The following is a 19865-nucleotide window of genomic DNA, read 5'->3' as shown; positions in this document are numbered from 1 at the left end:
GCAGGCTCCAAGCTGAGTTGTCAGCACAGAGCCCGACGCGGGGCTCGAACCCACAGACTGTAAGATCATGACCTGAGCCGAAGTCGGACGCTTAACCGACTGAGCCACCCAGGTGCCCCCTTTTTTTTTTTTTTAAGATACTTATTTTTGAGAGAAAGAGCATGAGCAGGGGAGGGGCAGAGAGAGGGAGACAGAGAATCCAAAGCAGGCTCTGCATTGTCATCACAGAGCCCAATGCAGAGATGATGACCTGAGCCGAAGTTGGACGCGCCACCCAGGCACCACTGGGTTTATTATTTTGAAAGTGGACTTGAGGACCCGTACCGTAGTGTGCTAACATGGTGGCTGGCGATAGCTGTAACCCCCACACAAATACCCTTCAGGGTCCTCAGTGTGAGAGTGGCCCTGAGATCAGCTTTGAGAATGGATGTGGATGCTGTGTCGTCCCTGTCCTGTGGGCATCTGGGCTGAGGCACCTCCCAGGGCTCCATTTGCTCCACGTGGCTCTCAACTTCCATTCCTTCTCTTGAGGGGAAGGTGAGCCATCGTCTGCGGTGGTTCAGTGCAAGCCTGGTGTCTCCTTGTCGCAGGCTTCCAGGCCTTTGAGATCCAGCTGGTGCTGAGGCAGGCCCTCCCTGACATCTGGACGGTCCTGAGAGACCAGGGGGTGAGTTCACACCTGGGGGTGGGCGGCCTCCGTGGAAGGCTTTCTCTTGCCCTTCCCCCTCTCCTTTTGAGATTGTGGCTACGTCCCGAAGAACCCAGGGTTCAGAGAACTTGTCTCTACTTTTGTCTCAGATAATAGTGAAAAAAGTGAGTAAGCAGCATCGCTGGTATCTTGAGAACACCTCCTGTGATCGAGAGAGCTGTTGGAAGGAGAAGATTCTTCTCTCTGCGAGGGGTTTTTCTGTGTTTTTCCAGATGCTGGTGAAAGCCCAGAAGGTAGGGGAGAAAACCTCTTCTCGGCATCCAGCAGTCTTTTGTATTTCTGACCGTAGAAATACGCTGGGTCCTCTGACAAAAGGCAGCTGCCTTGAGATCGAAGTGGTTTGTTTTCTTGCTGATAACCGGCTTTATGGATCTCACCTGCTTCCCCGAACTGTGATGGGTTAAGCGGGGACAGAGGGTCCGTATAAAACACTGTGGTTCCTGTCCCCATGTCACGACTCGCTGACCTGGAACCGCTTGGGGAACTGCTTCAGTTTAGCCCCTCGGTGTGGACTCTGCCCCACATCCCTCCCCGACGCTGCTTGTCGTGTTTCTGGCATTTGAGCATCGGGGCCACTTTTCATGGCGGGGGTGGGGGGGACACCGGGTGGCAGGACCGCAGCGGGCTCTGAAGCTGCCCCCTTGCGGGAGAGTGTTGACCTGGGAACGTCTGTTTCTAAACCTCCTCTCTGCTGCCTGTTGATTCCTCCAAGTAGCCCTTAGTGGGCCACAACATGATGATGGACTTGCTGCATCTGCACGAGAAGTTCTTCCGGCCGCTCCCAGGTATGGGCACGCCCCCCTTCCAGTCTTCACCTCCGGGGGGAGGGTTTGGGCCACAGTCCCGCCCCAGAGTAGCCCCTCCACGTACCCTTCCCCGGGACCCGCAGGCCTCCAGAGAAGTCTGGCAGATCTGTGCCTGTTCCCGTTTCCCCGAGTGGAAGCCAGGTGGCTTTCCCGCAGAAAGACTCACATTTGGGTTGATACTCCCCTCCCCCCCCTCCAATGGCACTTGTCATTTACCATTGCGTGAAACCTCACAGAATCAGAAATGTGAGCAGGAGAGAAGCTGCCGTCGATCTCAGTTACGATCCTAACACTTTGACTTTTTTCCCTCTGGGACTTCACACATATTTGATCACACTACGTATTTGACTTCATGTTTGGCTTTTTTCCCCACTTACCCGAAGCATTTATGCCGTTAACCTAACGTCATTCCAATGGCTGTATGGCCTTGACTTGCGGCTGTGCCATCCTTTTCCGTGACTGATGCCCTCATTGGATGTACGACAGTGTAACGTGTCTGTTGAAAGCTGTGACTGGAGAGACCTGCTAGCGCCACCCCCCCCCCCCCCCCAGTGCGTGTTCGCTCCAGCAACATGCTTTCTCGGTTTCCCTGCCTATAAGATGTGGGTAACAATAGTACTGACACCCTAGTACTGGGGGGTTAAATAGCGCACGTTATCTAGATTAGAAGGGTGGGAGGGTTCTAAGGTTCCCCCGGAAATGATAAAGCACCTCAGTTTGAGCACAGAGGATTGAGAGAGGAGTAGGGGTAAAATTAATAAGCACTGACCAGAAAAACAAAGACGACAAAACAGAATTGCTGGGAGAACAGAAGCTGGGTGAGAAAGGAGAGATTGGAGACCACAGCCTGGACCCTGTGAAAGTGGGAGGGGGGAGTGGGCAGGGCCAGGGATGAGACTCTCACCTGGTGGGCAGTCAGGTGGCTGTTACAACACTGGGGAAGTTCCAGCAGCACAGTGTCTTTTTTTTTTTTTTTCAATGTTTGTTTATTTTTGAGAGAGACACAACGCGAGCAGGGGAGGGTCAGAGAGAGGGAGACACAGAATCTGAAGCAGGCTCCAGGCTCTGAGTTTGCTGTCAGCACAGAGCCCGATGCGGGGCTCGAACCCCATGAACGATGAGATCATGACCAGACGCTTAACTGACTGAACCACCCAGGCGCCCCTCGTCTTTTGAGAGACCTGGGCACCAACACCCAGGGAAAGAATGGAAAGTGCTTGCCTGGGGAGCGGGAAGAGGAGAGCGGGCTTGGCTTTGGTTTATTTTTGCAATAAATCTCTTTAAATTCTATACAGAGTTATATTTTGATAAATGTACCAATTGATAGCTTGATTTTCTTTTTTCCTTTTTTTTTTTTTTTTATTTCTAGGAGAGAGAGACAGAATGAGCAGGGGAGGGTCAGAGAGAGAGGGAGTCACAGACTGAAACAGGCTCCAGGCTCTGAGCTGTCAGTCAGCTCAGAGTCCGACACGGGGCTTGAACCCACGAACCGCGAGATCATGACCTAAGCGAAAGTCGGACGCTTAACCGACTAAGCCACCCAGGTGCCCCTCTTTTTTCCTTTTTGAAGAAAATCTGGGCATTTAAAATTTTTAGTTGATTTTTTTTCTCAGATTTTCTCTGAACAGCCCCTTACAGACGACCATTTCATACCCGCTTTTCAATAACATTTCTTTTTCCCTGTGTCCACTGGCTAGAACTTTGCAAACTACATTAACTAATATCGACAGTAGACCATATCCTGAATTTAATGGAAAACCATCTGGCTTTCACCACCATGAAAGGTGGTGGCAGGTTGGTTTGAGATTTACAAATCCTCCGTGATTAGGAGGAAGGATATTTTAATTCCAGTTTTGTCCTGTTTTGCTTGCCTTGTTTGTTAATTAGCATTGGCGACAAGCTAGGTTGGAGAATCTTCCTTCCCATTTTTAATCTACAAACTCCCTTCTATCTGGTGTTTTTGCCTCAGAAAGCTATGATCAATTTAAGCTGAATATCCACAACCTATTTCCTGTTCTCATTGACACCAAGAATGTGACGAAGGACATCTGGAAGGTAATGAATGGGTTTGCTTTGTCCCGGTCACACTTTACTTCTCTTTCAAGTATGTTTACTCAGAGCGTGCGCTCGTCAGAGTGCAAGCCGGAAAGCAAAGCGCAGAGAGAGCGGGAGAGACAGAATCCCAAGTAGGCTCCGCACTGTCAGCACACAGCCCAACGCGGGGCTTGAACCCACAAACTGAGATCATGAGCTCAGCCAAAGTCAGACCCTTAACTGACTGAGCCACGCAGGTGCCCCCACTCTGTCTTTTTCTTGAATGGTTCCTTGAACCTTTCTCTCCTGTTTTACAACCAGTATTGGCTTCCTTTGTGTAGCATCGGATTATCCTCTTCGCTTATGAGTTTTTTCCTTCCCTCATTCAAGTTCCCATATTTTGACGGAGTTGTATGTAGCTTGTCTGATCTGAGGCACGCCACAGAACAGTCTGTTCTAGAGCTTGATCTATGCATGATGAGTATCAGCAGCCTGCTCAACAGGGTGGGGGAGGCTCTGGGAAATGTTAACCATCTGTGCTGAGCAGTAAGGTCCTGGGTTCCCACCCTGGGCATATCACCATCACCTGGGAAGCCAAATCCCCACATCCGGGCCCCACCACCAGCATCCTATGGTTTAGAGGGCTGGGGGCAGGGTGGTGTGTCCAGAGCTCCCAGGCGGCTTCTGTCGTGCAGTCTGGGTATGAGTTGCACATGGAGAAGGGAGGCACCCCACTGGCCTAAATGTTGCCTAGAACTTAAACTGAGGGGCAGAGCAAGGGGAGTCAGGTCAGCACTTTAAAGCCCGAGGCCGGTCACCTAACTAGTCCGTGGGGGAGCTACAAAAAAGGCGCTGGGTTACTTGGCACCCCTTTGCCCAGAGCCGCGTTTGTCATTTGTACCTCCCTGGTTTCTAGCTCTTTCACACGTGTCTCCCTGTGACAGCCCTGGGTGAAGCAGGAAGGGTGTGGGCTTACTGGAGGGGACCCGTATGTTCTCCTTGCCACATAAGCAGAGCGGAGCTTGGGGTGACCTGGGATTGCCCAAGGCTCTCTGGTTCTTAGAGTGCCCGGTGTCCACATGTGTGTCCTTGGCCATGGTCTAGTGGCTTGGAGGCGTACGTTTATAGAATCCCTGAAACCCGTGCCTTTGTAGGAAGGTGGTGGGAGTTATTGCAGTTTTTCTAGCCTAGGTTATAGGGTACCTTCTAGAAAATCCAAGGATGCTAGGGCCCTAATCAAGGGATGAAGACCCTTCTGTTTGAATAGAAAGAGGGGTTTATGGGAATTACTTTCCAGGTCCTTTCCATGGCCCTTTCCAAGGGTAGTCCCCAGATGGATAACAAAAGCACAAGTTTTATTCTCCCTGACTTGTTTTCCATAATTCTAGGAACTGAATTTCCCAAGGGTTTCAAATCTTTCGGAAGTCTATGAAGTCCTAAATAGGTAAGGAGGGCATTTTTTGTTTGTTTTGTTTTGTAGCTGTTCATAGAGCAGGGGATACTTGATGGGGGCGGGGGGGATTTTACTCCCCAGGACACATCTTTTTAGTTGTTACAACAGGGGGAGGGGGAGGTTGTACTGGCATCTGGCGGGTAGACGTGGGGATGTGCCGGACCACCCCCCACGGCAAAGAACTCCCCAGGCCCACGTGCTCCTGGGGCTGAGGCTGAGCCCTGTCTAGAGGGGCAGGAAGCAGGTAAAATACCTGCGGCTGTTGAAGTGTGTGGTGGTTTCTGGTGGCCAGGGTTTAACTTGTTTCCATCTCTTTCCAAATGGAGTGAGAAGCCCCAGCAGAACAGGCTTTTCCTTCCTTCCTCACCCTGATGCCCTGACGTTTCTGGGGGGCCTGCAGCGGTGCGGGTGGGCGCGCCCCCGACACTGGAGAGAGTGAATGGCCAGGCCCGACCTGCAGCCGCGGTGGCTCCCACTTCCCCTCACAGCCCTGACCCCTGTGGCCTGGGAGCCTGCTGGGGGGACGCACCAGCGTGGGGGGGCTGCTCTGCTTCCCCCTTGGAGGTCTACGCTCCGATCTGCCCTTCTCTGCATTCCCAGGATCACCGCCTTTGCCCCAGTCTTTTCTTTCATGTTTATTTTCTTTTTAAAAAAAATTTTTAACGTTTATTTTTGAGAGTGAGAGAGACAGAGCACGATCAAGGGAGGGGCAGAGAGAGAGGGAGACACCATCTGAAGCAGGCTGCAAGCTCTGAGCTGTCAGCACAGAGCCTGGTGCAGGGCTTGAACCCACAAACCGTGAGATCATGACCTGAGATGAAGCCCAGCACTTAACTGACTGAGCCACCCGGGTGCCCCCCAGTCTTTATTTTTTGTTCCAAGGATGGTGGCAACCCTGTGGGAACCCCATGGGAACCCCNGTCTGTTGAAAGCTGTGACTGGAGAGACCTGCTAGGGCCCCCCCCCCCCCCCCCCCGCAGTGCGTGTTCGCTCCAGCAACATGCTTTCTCGGTTTCCCTGCCTATAAGATGTGGGTAACAATAGTACTGACACCCTAGTACTGGGGGGTTAAATAGCGCACGTTATCTAGATTAGAAGGGTGGGAGGGTTCTAAGGTTCCCCCGGAAATGATAAAGCACCTCAGTTTGAGCACAGAGGATTGAGAGAGGAGTAGGGGTAAAATTAATAAGCACTGACCAGAAAAACAAAGACGACAAAACAGAATTGCTGGGAGAACAGAAGCTGGGTGAGAAAGGAGAGATTGGAGACCACAGCCTGGACCCTGTGAAAGTGGGAGGGGGGAGTGGGCAGGGCCAGGGATGAGACTCTCACCTGGTGGGCAGTCAGGTGGCTGTTACAACACTGGGGAAGTTCCAGCAGCACAGTGTCTTTTTTTTTTTTTTTCAATGTTTGTTTATTTTTGAGAGAGACACAACGCGAGCAGGGGAGGGTCAGAGAGAGGGAGACACAGAATCTGAAGCAGGCTCCAGGCTCTGAGTTTGCTGTCAGCACAGAGCCCGATGCGGGGCTCGAACCCCATGAACGATGAGATCATGACCAGACGCTTAACTGACTGAACCACCCAGGCGCCCCTCGTCTTTTGAGAGACCTGGGCACCAACACCCAGGGAAAGAATGGAAAGTGCTTGCCTGGGGAGCGGGAAGAGGAGAGCGGGCTTGGCTTTGGTTTATTTTTGCAATAAATCTCTTTAAATTCTATACAGAGTTATATTTTGATAAATGTACCAATTGATAGCTTGATTTTCTTTTTTCCTTTTTTTTTTTTTTTTATTTCTAGGAGAGAGAGACAGAATGAGCAGGGGAGGGTCAGAGAGAGAGGGAGTCACAGACTGAAACAGGCTCCAGGCTCTGAGCTGTCAGTCAGCTCAGAGTCCGACACGGGGCTTGAACCCACGAACCGCGAGATCATGACCTAAGCGAAAGTCGGACGCTTAACCGACTAAGCCACCCAGGTGCCCCTCTTTTTTCCTTTTTGAAGAAAATCTGGGCATTTAAAATTTTTAGTTGATTTTTTTTCTCAGATTTTCTCTGAACAGCCCCTTACAGACGACCATTTCATACCCGCTTTTCAATAACATTTCTTTTTCCCTGTGTCCACTGGCTAGAACTTTGCAAACTACATTAACTAATATCGACAGTAGACCATATCCTGAATTTAATGGAAAACCATCTGGCTTTCACCACCATGAAAGGTGGTGGCAGGTTGGTTTGAGATTTACAAATCCTCCGTGATTAGGAGGAAGGATATTTTAATTCCAGTTTTGTCCTGTTTTGCTTGCCTTGTTTGTTAATTAGCATTGGCGACAAGCTAGGTTGGAGAATCTTCCTTCCCATTTTTAATCTACAAACTCCCTTCTATCTGGTGTTTTTGCCTCAGAAAGCTATGATCAATTTAAGCTGAATATCCACAACCTATTTCCTGTTCTCATTGACACCAAGAATGTGACGAAGGACATCTGGAAGGTAATGAATGGGTTTGCTTTGTCCCGGTCACACTTTACTTCTCTTTCAAGTATGTTTACTCAGAGCGTGCGCTCGTCAGAGTGCAAGCCGGAAAGCAAAGCGCAGAGAGAGCGGGAGAGACAGAATCCCAAGTAGGCTCCGCACTGTCAGCACACAGCCCAACGCGGGGCTTGAACCCACAAACTGAGATCATGAGCTCAGCCAAAGTCAGACCCTTAACTGACTGAGCCACGCAGGTGCCCCCACTCTGTCTTTTTCTTGAATGGTTCCTTGAACCTTTCTCTCCTGTTTTACAACCAGTATTGGCTTCCTTTGTGTAGCATCGGATTATCCTCTTCGCTTATGAGTTTTTTCCTTCCCTCATTCAAGTTCCCATATTTTGACGGAGTTGTATGTAGCTTGTCTGATCTGAGGCACGCCACAGAACAGTCTGTTCTAGAGCTTGATCTATGCATGATGAGTATCAGCAGCCTGCTCAACAGGGTGGGGGAGGCTCTGGGAAATGTTAACCATCTGTGCTGAGCAGTAAGGTCCTGGGTTCCCACCCTGGGCATATCACCATCACCTGGGAAGCCAAATCCCCACATCCGGGCCCCACCACCAGCATCCTATGGTTTAGAGGGCTGGGGGCAGGGTGGTGTGTCCAGAGCTCCCAGGCGGCTTCTGTCGTGCAGTCTGGGTATGAGTTGCACATGGAGAAGGGAGGCACCCCACTGGCCTAAATGTTGCCTAGAACTTAAACTGAGGGGCAGAGCAAGGGGAGTCAGGTCAGCACTTTAAAGCCCGAGGCCGGTCACCTAACTAGTCCGTGGGGGAGCTACAAAAAAGGCGCTGGGTTACTTGGCACCCCTTTGCCCAGAGCCGCGTTTGTCATTTGTACCTCCCTGGTTTCTAGCTCTTTCACACGTGTCTCCCTGTGACAGCCCTGGGTGAAGCAGGAAGGGTGTGGGCTTACTGGAGGGGACCCGTATGTTCTCCTTGCCACATAAGCAGAGCGGAGCTTGGGGTGACCTGGGATTGCCCAAGGCTCTCTGGTTCTTAGAGTGCCCGGTGTCCACATGTGTGTCCTTGGCCATGGTCTAGTGGCTTGGAGGCGTACGTTTATAGAATCCCTGAAACCCGTGCCTTTGTAGGAAGGTGGTGGGAGTTATTGCAGTTTTTCTAGCCTAGGTTATAGGGTACCTTCTAGAAAATCCAAGGATGCTAGGGCCCTAATCAAGGGATGAAGACCCTTCTGTTTGAATAGAAAGAGGGGTTTATGGGAATTACTTTCCAGGTCCTTTCCATGGCCCTTTCCAAGGGTAGTCCCCAGATGGATAACAAAAGCACAAGTTTTATTCTCCCTGACTTGTTTTCCATAATTCTAGGAACTGAATTTCCCAAGGGTTTCAAATCTTTCGGAAGTCTATGAAGTCCTAAATAGGTAAGGAGGGCATTTTTTGTTTGTTTTGTTTTGTAGCTGTTCATAGAGCAGGGGATACTTGATGGGGGCGGGGGGGATTTTACTCCCCAGGACACATCTTTTTAGTTGTTACAACAGGGGGAGGGGGAGGTTGTACTGGCATCTGGCGGGTAGACGTGGGGATGTGCCGGACCACCCCCCACGGCAAAGAACTCCCCAGGCCCACGTGCTCCTGGGGCTGAGGCTGAGCCCTGTCTAGAGGGGCAGGAAGCAGGTAAAATACCTGCGGCTGTTGAAGTGTGTGGTGGTTTCTGGTGGCCAGGGTTTAACTTGTTTCCATCTCTTTCCAAATGGAGTGAGAAGCCCCAGCAGAACAGGCTTTTCCTTCCTTCCTCACCCTGATGCCCTGACGTTTCTGGGGGGCCTGCAGCGGTGCGGGTGGGCGCGCCCCCGACACTGGAGAGAGTGAATGGCCAGGCCCGACCTGCAGCCGCGGTGGCTCCCACTTCCCCTCACAGCCCTGACCCCTGTGGCCTGGGAGCCTGCTGGGGGGACGCACCAGCGTGGGGGGGCTGCTCTGCTTCCCCCTTGGAGGTCTACGCTCCGATCTGCCCTTCTCTGCATTCCCAGGATCACCGCCTTTGCCCCAGTCTTTTCTTTCATGTTTATTTTCTTTTTAAAAAAAATTTTTAACGTTTATTTTTGAGAGTGAGAGAGACAGAGCACGATCAAGGGAGGGGCAGAGAGAGAGGGAGACACCATCTGAAGCAGGCTGCAAGCTCTGAGCTGTCAGCACAGAGCCTGGTGCAGGGCTTGAACCCACAAACCGTGAGATCATGACCTGAGATGAAGCCCAGCACTTAACTGACTGAGCCACCCGGGTGCCCCCCAGTCTTTATTTTTTGTTCCAAGGATGGTGGCAACCCTGTGGGAACCCCATGGGAACCCCATGGGAACCCCGTGGCCTGTCCTACTTCATTTCCCCCTGCTGTTCAAGTGATCTTCTAGAATGTGAACTTGACTGGGCCATGTTTCTCCTCTGCCTTCCTGATGTTCCTCCAGCACCTCTGCCCCCCTGCCCCCCTGCCCCCCTGCCGACACATGAGCTCTTTCACTGGCCCCTGCCTTTCCCTCAGGGGTTCCAGCCACACACACAGGTCAGGCCTCGCTCCCTTTCCCTCACTGCCTTTGTGCCACCTCTGTGTGCGAGATGCCAGACGCCTCCCCATCCCTTCAGCCAAGCGAGTTCCTGTGACTCGGGACTCCTGGAGTGCCGCCTCCTTCAGGAAGCCTTCCGTCCCTCCTGCCCGTGGTCTCCGTAGGCTCCAGTGCCCTGTTGGTGCCTCGGGCGCTGAAGGAACAGGACCAGCTCTGTCCATGTCCTTGGGCTGCGGGCTGCACGCTTCCTGCCCAGAGCCAGTGTCGACGTTACCCAGTTCCCCGGCCCAGGCTAAGCGTGTGGACGATGCTCGGAGCCACCTGGCGGCGGCCTCCCGCTCTGCTTCTTCAGCCCTGCTGCCTGCTTCCTGAGACCCTCTCCGCCCATTCCTGGATCTGTGCCTTGTTCCTTTAAAGAAGACACCCCAGTCTTGAGGACACTTTTATTTGTATTAATTTAAGATGGTGAGGAGAGACCAAGAAGGGCTGATTTTCAGTGGCTGCTTTTTAAAATCTTTTTTAATGTTTACTTTTGAGAGGGGGACACCGAACCTGAAGCAGGCTCTAGGCTCTGAACTGTCAGCATAGAGCCCAGTGTGGGGCTCGAATCCATGAGCTGTGGGATCATGACCTGAGCTGAAAGCGAGTGCCTAACTGACTGAGCCACCCAGGTGCCCCTCAGTGACTGTGCTTTATGCTGTTTTTCTTCTGTACTAGTGACTTGAATCCTACCAAGAATTCTGGGCCAGTGATTATTCACGCAAGCAAGTGCGAAAAATACGGTATGTTCCTGTGAGCCAGAGCCGCCCCACAGTCGGCCGAGGAGTGAGGTGCCGGCGCTACGCCCTGGTCTCCCCGTGGGCCGGTGTGTGGGAGGGTCACACGGGGTGCTTCATCATTTTCCTGTGTGTGCTCCATGTGACCCACCCCCCAGAAGGCTTCACGACCCCCCGGGGGCATCTTCTCCCCTTTGACGTGTGCCTAACCTATGGGGCAGCTCTTGGCCTCCGCTTCCTGCTGTGGGGGGACCCAGGGAGACGGTGGGTGTGGTGGGGAGAAGGGCACGCCCCTCTCTGGTTGGTGGTGGTATGAGTGAGTGTGGCCCCCATGGTGTGGAGCCGGGTGGGGAAGAGGCCCCTTGTCCAGGCTGTGAACTGACCGCCGCCCAACTCTCGCCTGCCTCTGGAACACGGCTTCAGCTGAGACCAAGTACCCACACGAGGCTGCGTACGACGCTTTCCTCTGTGGCTCAGGTGAGAGTTGCTGTCGTTTCACATGGGGGCGGCTCATGCTTTCTTTGGGATGATCCCCCCACCATCCCGGGGCTCTCCATTCGTTTCCAGGTGGGTTGCATGTAACAAAGCACGACTTTGTATGCTTTGATACGGGGAGCCGGTTGAGCTTGGACGTCTGTTAGATCTCTAGCATTTTCTCCCCAGTTCTTTTGAAAGTGGCACATCTGCTCCTGTGGAGAGTACGTGGGTGAGTGCTCCTTCCCTCCTGTTACGGGGACAGGGTTCGCTGTGAGCTTAGAGCGCCAGGGCCCCGCGGCTCTCCCACAGACGGTGCACGTGGCACGTTGTGTAAACCCAGTCCCTGACGGGGATGCAGCCTTCCTCCCCAGGGTGGCCTTTCCGGCTGGTCCTGGGCCCTTGTCCTGCCGCTGGGAAGAGTCACGTGCCGGGAGGCCGCGGCAGTAAGGTCTGCTGTGGGTCCTGACCCCTGCCTCTGGGCCTCCTGGTGTGGTTCCCTGCCTGTTCCTCGTCACCACGTCTGTCACAGTGAGGTAGGAGGGCTAAGTGTTCAGGCCGATAAGGGACACCTCCTTGGGGTCCAGGCAGTCAGGCTGGGGAGAAGGGGAGTGACTCGGAATCGGGCATTTAGGAAAGAGTTCCTAAAACCCCAAAGTGGAATGCGTTTCCCCGCGGCAACACCATCCCTGATGCTTCCAGCCTCGGCTCGTAGGCGCTGAGGCCACATGTGCAGTACGGGTTCTGTAGCACCGTCTGGGGTGTCTGTCTGTCAGGTAGGATTTGGGCCAGGTGACAGAGCTCATCAGAACTGTGACCGGGTCCCTGAGGCTGACGTGGAAACCTTTCCGGACTAGTGAAACTAATAACTTTGGACTAATCTATTAACCTTGGTCCTTATGTTTGTCCGTCTTAGTAGTGGACATTATGCCTGGAAATCCTCCAGGACCTATTGATGCGAGGCTTCTACCTTAAGTGAGAAGTCTGCCCCCTCTTGTTGTTCCTGGTGCTCTGACAGCATCTAAGCGCTCACCGGGAGGTCCCCACGTGCCAGATGGCAAAGGCCGCTAACAGGAATGGCAGAAAATCTCCTCTGTCCTTCTCCCCATCTTCTAGAACTTTTCTGGTCCAGACTACCCCAGTGTCTGACCTCCCACCCTCCTCCTCAGTGTCCAGAGGCGGCACCTGAGTGCCTTACATCCTTTCATTTGATCTACTCCTCGTGACCTCAAAAACCCTCCCAGGTCTAGGGAGGCTCTGCGGCTGCCCGGGCCTGCCTGGCTCCGAGGCCTGCGCTCTCATGGACCTGTGCTCCGGTGTCTGGGAGTGTCTGGACAGAGGCAGGGTGCGGTGGGCTAGGGACGGCCGTTTGGAATCATGGCTGATGGTCCCCTCACGGGACAATAAAGTGGACCTGGTGTCAGCGGCCTCTCACGAATTCTGAGCCCATTGCTAACGTCTGTCAAGGGGTCTTCACCAAAGTGGAGGTTCTGCTCTGGCCTGAGCCCGGAGGGAGGGCTGCGAGATTGGTCGGCGGGGGGGGGGGGGGGGGGGGGGGGGGGGGGCGCGGACTAGGAGGGAGGAAGGTCCGAGGCAGCGCCCTGCCCTGTTGTCACCAGACCCTTAGCTGTGGCCCAGGACCTGTGCGCGACGGCTGGCGTGCCTGAGTGCCCTGGGCTTTTCTCTGTCCCCGTAGAGCGGGCTCCCTGCCTGAGCCGTCCTTCCCTCTGTACCTCGATGTGCTGGCCCCCTACGTGAACCAGGTGAATCTTATCCGAGCCGGGGTCCCTAAGATTGTGAGTAGCTTTTGTTTCGCCCCTTCCCTACTCAGAGCCGTGTGCGGGGAGCAGCCTGGTTGTCGGGGATCCCTCAGAGTGGGGTGCTCCTGCCCTGCTAGGCTCGTTCTCCTGTGTCTCCTGCCCAAACCCGACGTGGACGCGCTCGTTCCTTCCTTCCCCCTCCCAGCCCGGACAGAGCCCTTCCCAGCCTCTCTCAGGATCTTCAAACCAGGTAGTTTGCCAGTAGGAATGGCAGAAAACCTCCTCCGTTCTTCTCCCCGTCTTCTAGAACTTTTCTGGTCCCGACTACCCCAGTATCCGGCCTCCCATCCTCCTCCTCAGCGTCCGGAGGTGGCCTGGGGTCAGCGAGCAGCAAGTCTATCGTGAGTTTCAGAATCTCTGCAAGTTTGACGTCCGGCGACTCTCACGGAGCCAGTTTCTGCTCTTGACCAATAAGTTCAAGGAGTAGGTGCCTCGGTTCTCGCCCGCCCTCCCAGCCCGCAGCTGCCCGGTCCCAGAGGAGCAGGTCTGACACTTGCACGCCTGATCAACCCGTCTTTTGGCAGCGCGCGGAGCATCCTGAGGGAGTACCGGGCCCACCCCACGCTGCAGGTCTCCCTGTACCGCTACTGGAGGCACTCCCCGAACATCAACTGCTTGTTACAGTAAGTGGCCTGGTCTCTGGGCTGGCCTGCGGCCCCCGCTGGCCCTGAGCGGAGCAGGTTCACGGGCTAGCTGGTGTGGTTGTTCAGGAAGCCCGGACAGGGCTTTATTAAATGTCCGCTATGTTGGGCACTGGCGTGGGTTCTAGGCCTTCATCTGCGAGTAAGACAAACCCTTGCCGTCCTGGAAGTCCCACTCCGGGGGGCGGGGGGTAACAAGCAAGTGAACTGCACGATAGATCAGGTGACAGGTGTCTGTTAAAAACCAGAGCAGCTCAGGAGGTGGGAGTGGGGGCCAGAGAGGGGCAGATGGGTAAAGGAGAAGGTGGGACCCCATGAAAGACTCCAAGGAGGTGAGGGAACGAGTCAGGCGGAGCACGGGGAATACCTGTCCAGGCAGCGGGCAGAGGCCCTCAGGAGGGGCCCTGAGAAGAGAATGGACGGTCCGTGGGCCCAATCTGGGGGAGGGCTGCGGGCGGCCTGGGGTTTATCGCAGGGGTGGGACGCAGACTGCAGGGGACACGGAGGGCCGGGGAGGAAGTGGGGGAGCCAGGCGGGCACACTGTCGGCTTGGGGCTCGGACTGTATGGTGACCGGGGTGGGGGTGGTGGTGCTGAAGGCGGATCCTGGGCAGACTGGAGCAGGGTCGAGTTTGAATCTGGGTTTTCGGCCTGTGTAACTGAGGGATGAGGCTTCTTTGCGAGGGTCTCGGCTTGCTGGTTGGGAGCCGTGCGTATAGAAAACGGCGTGCTTGAAGCTTGGCTCCCTGGCCGTCTTCCTTCTGCCCGCCAACCTCTGACGTAAACCACCAGCATGGCTGGTCTGTGTGGGTCTCGGAGCCCTTCTAGGCTGACGGCAGAAGCTCCCGCTGGGGAAGTGACGGGAAGATGGGGAGTCTGGTCAGCAGGCAGGGGTCTGCGTGCTGGGCCTCCATGCCCGCCAGTGCGTACGTGGCCGGCCCCGCTGACTGGTGCTCGCTCTGTCTTGCAGAGTGTGCGGCGTGGTGGCCACCTGGGCGCTCCTGGCTCTTGTCCTCGGACGACCTGACCCCTGAGCGTGGCCTGCCGCCTCTGTCCCGCCTCTGCGCCACCCGTCGACCGTGGTCCGTGTGGGGCTCCTGGGGCCTCTGTGGAAAGAGTATCTTTCTGGGCAGACTGATCTATGGGGTCCTTGTGGGGAACTTTGTTTTGAATGTGAAATTCTGTAACTATTCTCGATAATAAAAAAAAATCCTTAGATGTGGAACTTTTTGTGACCTGAACTTTTCATAAATGGGGAGATGTGCCCACCTCTGGGAGCTTAATGAATGTTCTGGAGGGTCTCATGCAGTGACAACCAGCACTGAACGCTGGGTGAACAAAGGGCCATGTTATTTCTGGGAGAGGAATTCTTGGCCAATAGGCTGGTTGGGGTTTAAATCTGGGAAATGGTGTAAGTGTCCATGTGCATTTGTGATGTTTTGATAACATCTTATGGCTTATAAAATGTTGAACATTCACTTCAGAAATAAGACTTACCCGCGGTGGGGGGGGCACCTGGGTGGCCCAGTCAGTTAAGTGTCCAACTCTTGGTTTTGGCTCAGGCCATGATCTCACAGTTCATGGGTTCGAGCCCCGTGTTGGGCTCTGTGCTGACAGTGTGGAGCCTGCTTGGGATTCCCTCCCTCCCAGTCTCTCTGGCCCTCTCTGGCTTGCTCACTTGCTCTCAAAAAAATAAAAAACCAGAAAACCTATCCAGAAACAAAACCTATGCATATCACAGCTGTGTACCCCGAGGGGCCAGGAAGACTCAGGTTATTTTGTTTGCTCTGCAGAGCTCCATACCCACCACACCCACACGGCAGTCAGCTTTACGAGTAGCTATTCTCTCAGAACTTGGCTGGGCTGTTGGTTCAACCTTGAACTTCACTTATGATTCAGCAAAGCCTTTCTAAATGGGGGTGGGAGGGTGCAGTTTTTTTCTCATTATAACAGGTGTGTTAGTGGTGGCAGCCACCCCATGGTGAGTTTGGGAGCTCCCTGTCCTGAGGGATGTGAGTGACCAATGAGGTGCTATCCCTTGGTCGGGGCAGCTCATGGTCAGGCCAGTGAAACTGAGCTCTCCGGCAGCCTGAGGGAAGTTTTACCCCTTCTTCCACGTCCACGAGGCCTCCTAGTGGGACCCCCTCTCCTCCCCCCATCGGATGTCACTTTGCATACGCTGAGGAGAGCTCCCCTTTCTATCATGGGCTTCTGTGGCCCAGTCTAATTAGATGGGGTCCACATTCAGTGCTCCAGCATGAGACTGAGAACAAGCTTAGGTCAGTGTATGGAGTGACCGTTTTGACTTTTGGGGGTTGGAGCAGGGTCTGGGCGCTGGGAGCTGTTCTCTGGGGTGGGGGAGGGGGGCACCCTGTCGTGACTTTACCTCCTACCTGCTCGCAAGTCTCACCGCGCCCCTGCTGCATGCGCCTTCTGTGGGACGTCTGCCGGCGGTGGCGCTCTGCCATGGGACCGTGGGGACGCTGTCGGTGGCGGGGCGGAGGCGGCGAGCTGCTCAGAGTCCCCGACTGCTCAGGTTCTAGCTCCCGGTTCTGGAGTTCTTTCCTCCCTCCCTCTCTTCCTTATTCTGAGAGAAAGAGAGCCAGTAGGGGAGGGGCAGAGAGCGGGGGAGAGAGTCCCAGGCAGGCTCTGAGCTGTCAGCACGGAGCCCGATGTGGGGCTTGAACTCTCAAACCACGTGATCATGACCTGAGCCGAAGTCGGATGCTTCACTGCCTGAGCCGCCCATGCGCCCCACTTGGGGGTTCCTGGGATGCCAGCGGGTGGGCTTTTTGCTGCTGTCTCCTGCTTCCTCCAGCTCTTCGTGCCAAGTTTTCATGTAGTTCTGTCTCCCATCCTGAAATGAAAACTCCAAAGCAAAGTGTAAACCAGCTGCTCTGCCCTCCCCCCTGCCTCTCCCTGGGGCTCTGGACCCTCCTTTCCCTTCAGCAGGGCCTGGGTTGGGGCCAAGCTGGCCGCCTGCCTCCCGCTCATCTGCTCTGCAGAACGTATCCCTCTCCGCCGCCTCCCCTGCGAGGCTTTCGTGGGTCCCGCATATGTATCCCTGAGCCCCTGGCCTTCGTGCTTGCTCCCGTCCCGTCCCGTAGGCCACTTGGGGCACCCCCCTCCCCTCTGCCTGGCTCCTCCCCTTCGCCCCTGAGACTCCCTTCAGCCGGCACCCCCTCTAGGTTCCGGATCTCTGCTGACCGGCTGGCGCCACCGGGGCTCGGGCTTATCCTGCCTGTTGGAACACCGAGCGCCGTGTGCCGGGGCTCCTGGCCTGTCCCCTCACGGGTGGCCGCTCCAGCCTGCAGAACGTGTGCGGCTCTGTGGTGCTCCCTGTGCCTGGAGCCTCTGTGCTACCTGAGGTGGAGTCTGAATTCTTTGGTGCTGTACCCGGAGGCACCTTAAAAACGTGGAGTCTGTGGGCACCTGGGGGCTTGGTCGGTTAAGTGTCTGACTCCTGACTTTGGCTCAGGTCACCATCTGGTTCATGGGTTCAAGCCCCGAGTCAGGTTCTGTGCTGACAATGCAGAGCCTGCTTGGGATTCTCACTCCCCCCTCCCCCTCTGCCTGTCCCTGCTCAGTCTCTCCTCTCTCAAAATAAATAAACTTTAAAAAAAAAAAATAGGGAGTCTTGTTATTCTGCATAACTGACGTGGTTCTGCCTCTGCAAAGAGGAAAACAACACGTGGGAGCCTCACATTGCCCTGGCCGAGGGCCGTCCTGATGACCCTCAGGGTCCTGATCATGTAGATGTGGCTTGACTCCAGTCCTGGCTCTTAGAATGTTTGAATCTTGTTTGTAGTTTAAACACTGAGATTTAAAAAAAAAAAAAAATTTTTTTTATAGTTTATTTCTGAGACAGAGAGAGAACATGATCAGGGGAGAGGCAGAGAGAGAGGGAGACACAGAATCCAAAGCAAGTTCCAGGCTCTGAGCTGTCAGCACAGAGCCTGATGTGGGGCTTGAACCCACAAACCGTGAGATCATAACCTGAGCCAAAGTCGGATGCTTAACTGAGCTGCCCAGGTGCCCCTGGAACACTTTTTGACTAAGGAAAAAGCAAAGCCTGTAACTTTCTAACCATGAAGCATCTGGTGTCATTTTTCTGTAAACTTGTCTGAAAATCCAGTGCAATCTAATTAAAACACTAAGTCCCTTTTGCCACACAAGGCGCCATCTTCACGGGCTCTGGGGTGAGGACATGGGCGTCCCTGGGGCTGTCACCCTGGCCACCACCTTCTCCGGCAGGACAGTCACTAAGGACCCACAGTCCTACTAGGTGAGTGTTAGTGTCCCCACCTGGTGACGATCAAGCAGGCTTTGGTGGACACAGAGCTTGCGGGTGGTGAGCACAGCCTCTGCTGGTGGCCTTGTGCTGTCACTGGGTCTCTTGAACACCACGGTGCCTACGCAGTGTCAGCTGGGGGCCCCGCCCTTGCAGCTGGCGCACACAGGTCTGCATGCGCCCCAACTCCACTGCCTGAGCTCTTACTACCATTTGCCTTCGCCCCTTTACATAGAGAGAAGGATGGGGTCCTGACATTTGGGACAGAGAACACAGGGGGACTTGGGCTCAGCCTGCTTTAGGTTAATTTTTTAAAAAAGTTTTTATGAAGTAATCTGTACCCCTAGTGTGGGGTGGGGCTTGAACTCATGACCCTGAGATCGAGTTGCATGCTCTTCCAGCTGAGCCAGTCGGGCGCCCTAGCCTGTCGTTTACACTCCACCCTGTTCCAGTCTGCTCGCAATGCAGGGTCACAGCGCCCATGCTGCTGCCACCTGGACCCCCTGGCCTGCTCTGTCCTTGCTTCCCCAGGATGGTGGCCCGGCCCCCTAGACGTAGGCCCCAGTGCCTGAGCTCTGACTGCCAGGAGCACGGCCCCAGCTGGGCGTGAGAGTGGCACCAGGAGAAGCAGCATCCTCAGCTCAGCGGGAGCCCCCGGGAGCTGGCTCCCAAGTGAGCTCTGGCTGTTCTATCAAGTGCGTGGACGTTTTTGCCCATGAACTTGTAACGAGGAGTCCCAGGGAGCTGCCCTGCCTGCTGCCCCATCCTCAGCCGTGTGGAGAAGCACTGACGGTTGCTGCCTGTGTGATCCTGGAGAGCCTCACACTCGTGTGCGAAACGTGCTGCCCTGAACTCTATGAAAGCCGGAGTTTATACATTTTTATTTTTTAGTTTTTTAGCTTTTTTTTTTAAAAAAAAAGTTTATTCACTTGAGAGACCGCATGAGCGGAGAAGGGACAGGGAGACATAGGCTCCAGGCTCTGAGCTGTCAGCACAGAGCCCGACGCAGGGCTCGAACCCACGAACCGAGCCAAAGTCGGACGCTTAATTGACTGAGCCACCCAGGCACCCCTATGTGTTTTTAAAAATAAACATGTTGCAGAGAACAGAAGAAAAAGTCACTCATTCTCTCTCTACCTTAACATCATTTTGGACTTGCTTTTTAAAACGCGTGCACACTGTACGAATCTTAGAGTGCGTATTCTTCCATCCACAAGGACTCGCTAAGCACAGAGCACCACTGTCCCAGTCCTGGCTGGGGCCTGCGGCCACGAAAGCACAGAAAGGTGGGCACAAGCTGAAAGGGCGCGGCAGGTAACTCAGGCTGCCTGGCTGCCCAGGTGGGTGCGGCGGGAGCAGAGGGCTGGGAAGTAGGGAAGGGAGCATCTGCTCAGGCCCTGGTGATGCTTTTATCAGGGGACTGAAACCAGGGGATGGGGAGGTCGGGGGGTGGGGGATGGGGAAAGTCTTGAAAGGCTCAGGTGTTATTTCTTTATTTTTTAAGTTTTGATATTAAGTTTATTTTGAGAGAGAGAGAGCACGAGTGAGCGCACACAAGCAGGTGAGGGGCAGAGAGAAGGAGAGGCAGAAGCCTAAGCTGGCTCCACACCATCAGCACAGAGCCTGATGCAGGGGCTCCAGCCCGAGAACTGTGAGATCACAACCTGAGCCGAAGTCAAGAGTTGGACACTTAACGGACGGAGCCACCCAGGCACCCTAGGTTTGTACTTTAACTCCAGCTTAAGTTTTATTTATTTTTATTTTTTAATTTTTTTAATGTTTTTAATGTTCCAGTCTGCTCGCAATGCAGGGTCACAGC

At 54.4% G+C, this 19865-nt stretch overlaps 1 protein-coding gene across 2 annotated transcripts in view; it reads left to right on the top strand.

Moving 5' to 3' along the window:
- Nucleotides 1–14980, top strand: part of PNLDC1 (PARN like, ribonuclease domain containing 1) — a 21071-nt gene extending 6091 nt beyond the window's left edge. The window contains exons 8-19 of one of the 2 annotated variants that reach the window (XM_039221402.1): nucleotides 591–667; nucleotides 799–942; nucleotides 1425–1494; nucleotides 3485–3570; nucleotides 4938–4993; nucleotides 10763–10827; nucleotides 11245–11298; nucleotides 11485–11527; nucleotides 12992–13058; nucleotides 13363–13538; nucleotides 13640–13738; nucleotides 14726–14980. In XM_039221402.1, the coding sequence (XP_039077333.1) occupies nucleotides 591–667; nucleotides 799–942; nucleotides 1425–1494; nucleotides 3485–3570; nucleotides 4938–4993; nucleotides 10763–10827; nucleotides 11245–11298; nucleotides 11485–11527; nucleotides 12992–13058; nucleotides 13363–13538; nucleotides 13640–13738; nucleotides 14726–14789 (1001 nt within the window). In that variant the 3' untranslated portion in view covers nucleotides 14790–14980. Of the gene's footprint in view, nucleotides 1–590; nucleotides 668–798; nucleotides 943–1424; nucleotides 1495–3484; nucleotides 3571–4937; nucleotides 4994–10762; nucleotides 10828–11244; nucleotides 11299–11484; nucleotides 11528–12991; nucleotides 13092–13362; nucleotides 13539–13639; nucleotides 13739–14725 lie in introns of both variants that reach the window. The other variant, XM_039221401.1, reaches the window with a different exon arrangement.
- The last annotated feature ends 4885 nt before the right edge of the window (nucleotides 14981–19865 follow it).

The sequence above is a fragment of the Hyaena hyaena genome, unplaced genomic scaffold (assembly GCF_003009895.1).
Source record: "Hyaena hyaena isolate Hyena2069 unplaced genomic scaffold, ASM300989v1 scaffold_981, whole genome shotgun sequence".
Taxonomy (NCBI): Eukaryota; Metazoa; Chordata; class Mammalia; order Carnivora; family Hyaenidae; genus Hyaena; species Hyaena hyaena.
This window is presented reverse-complemented; position numbering and strand designations above follow the sequence as displayed.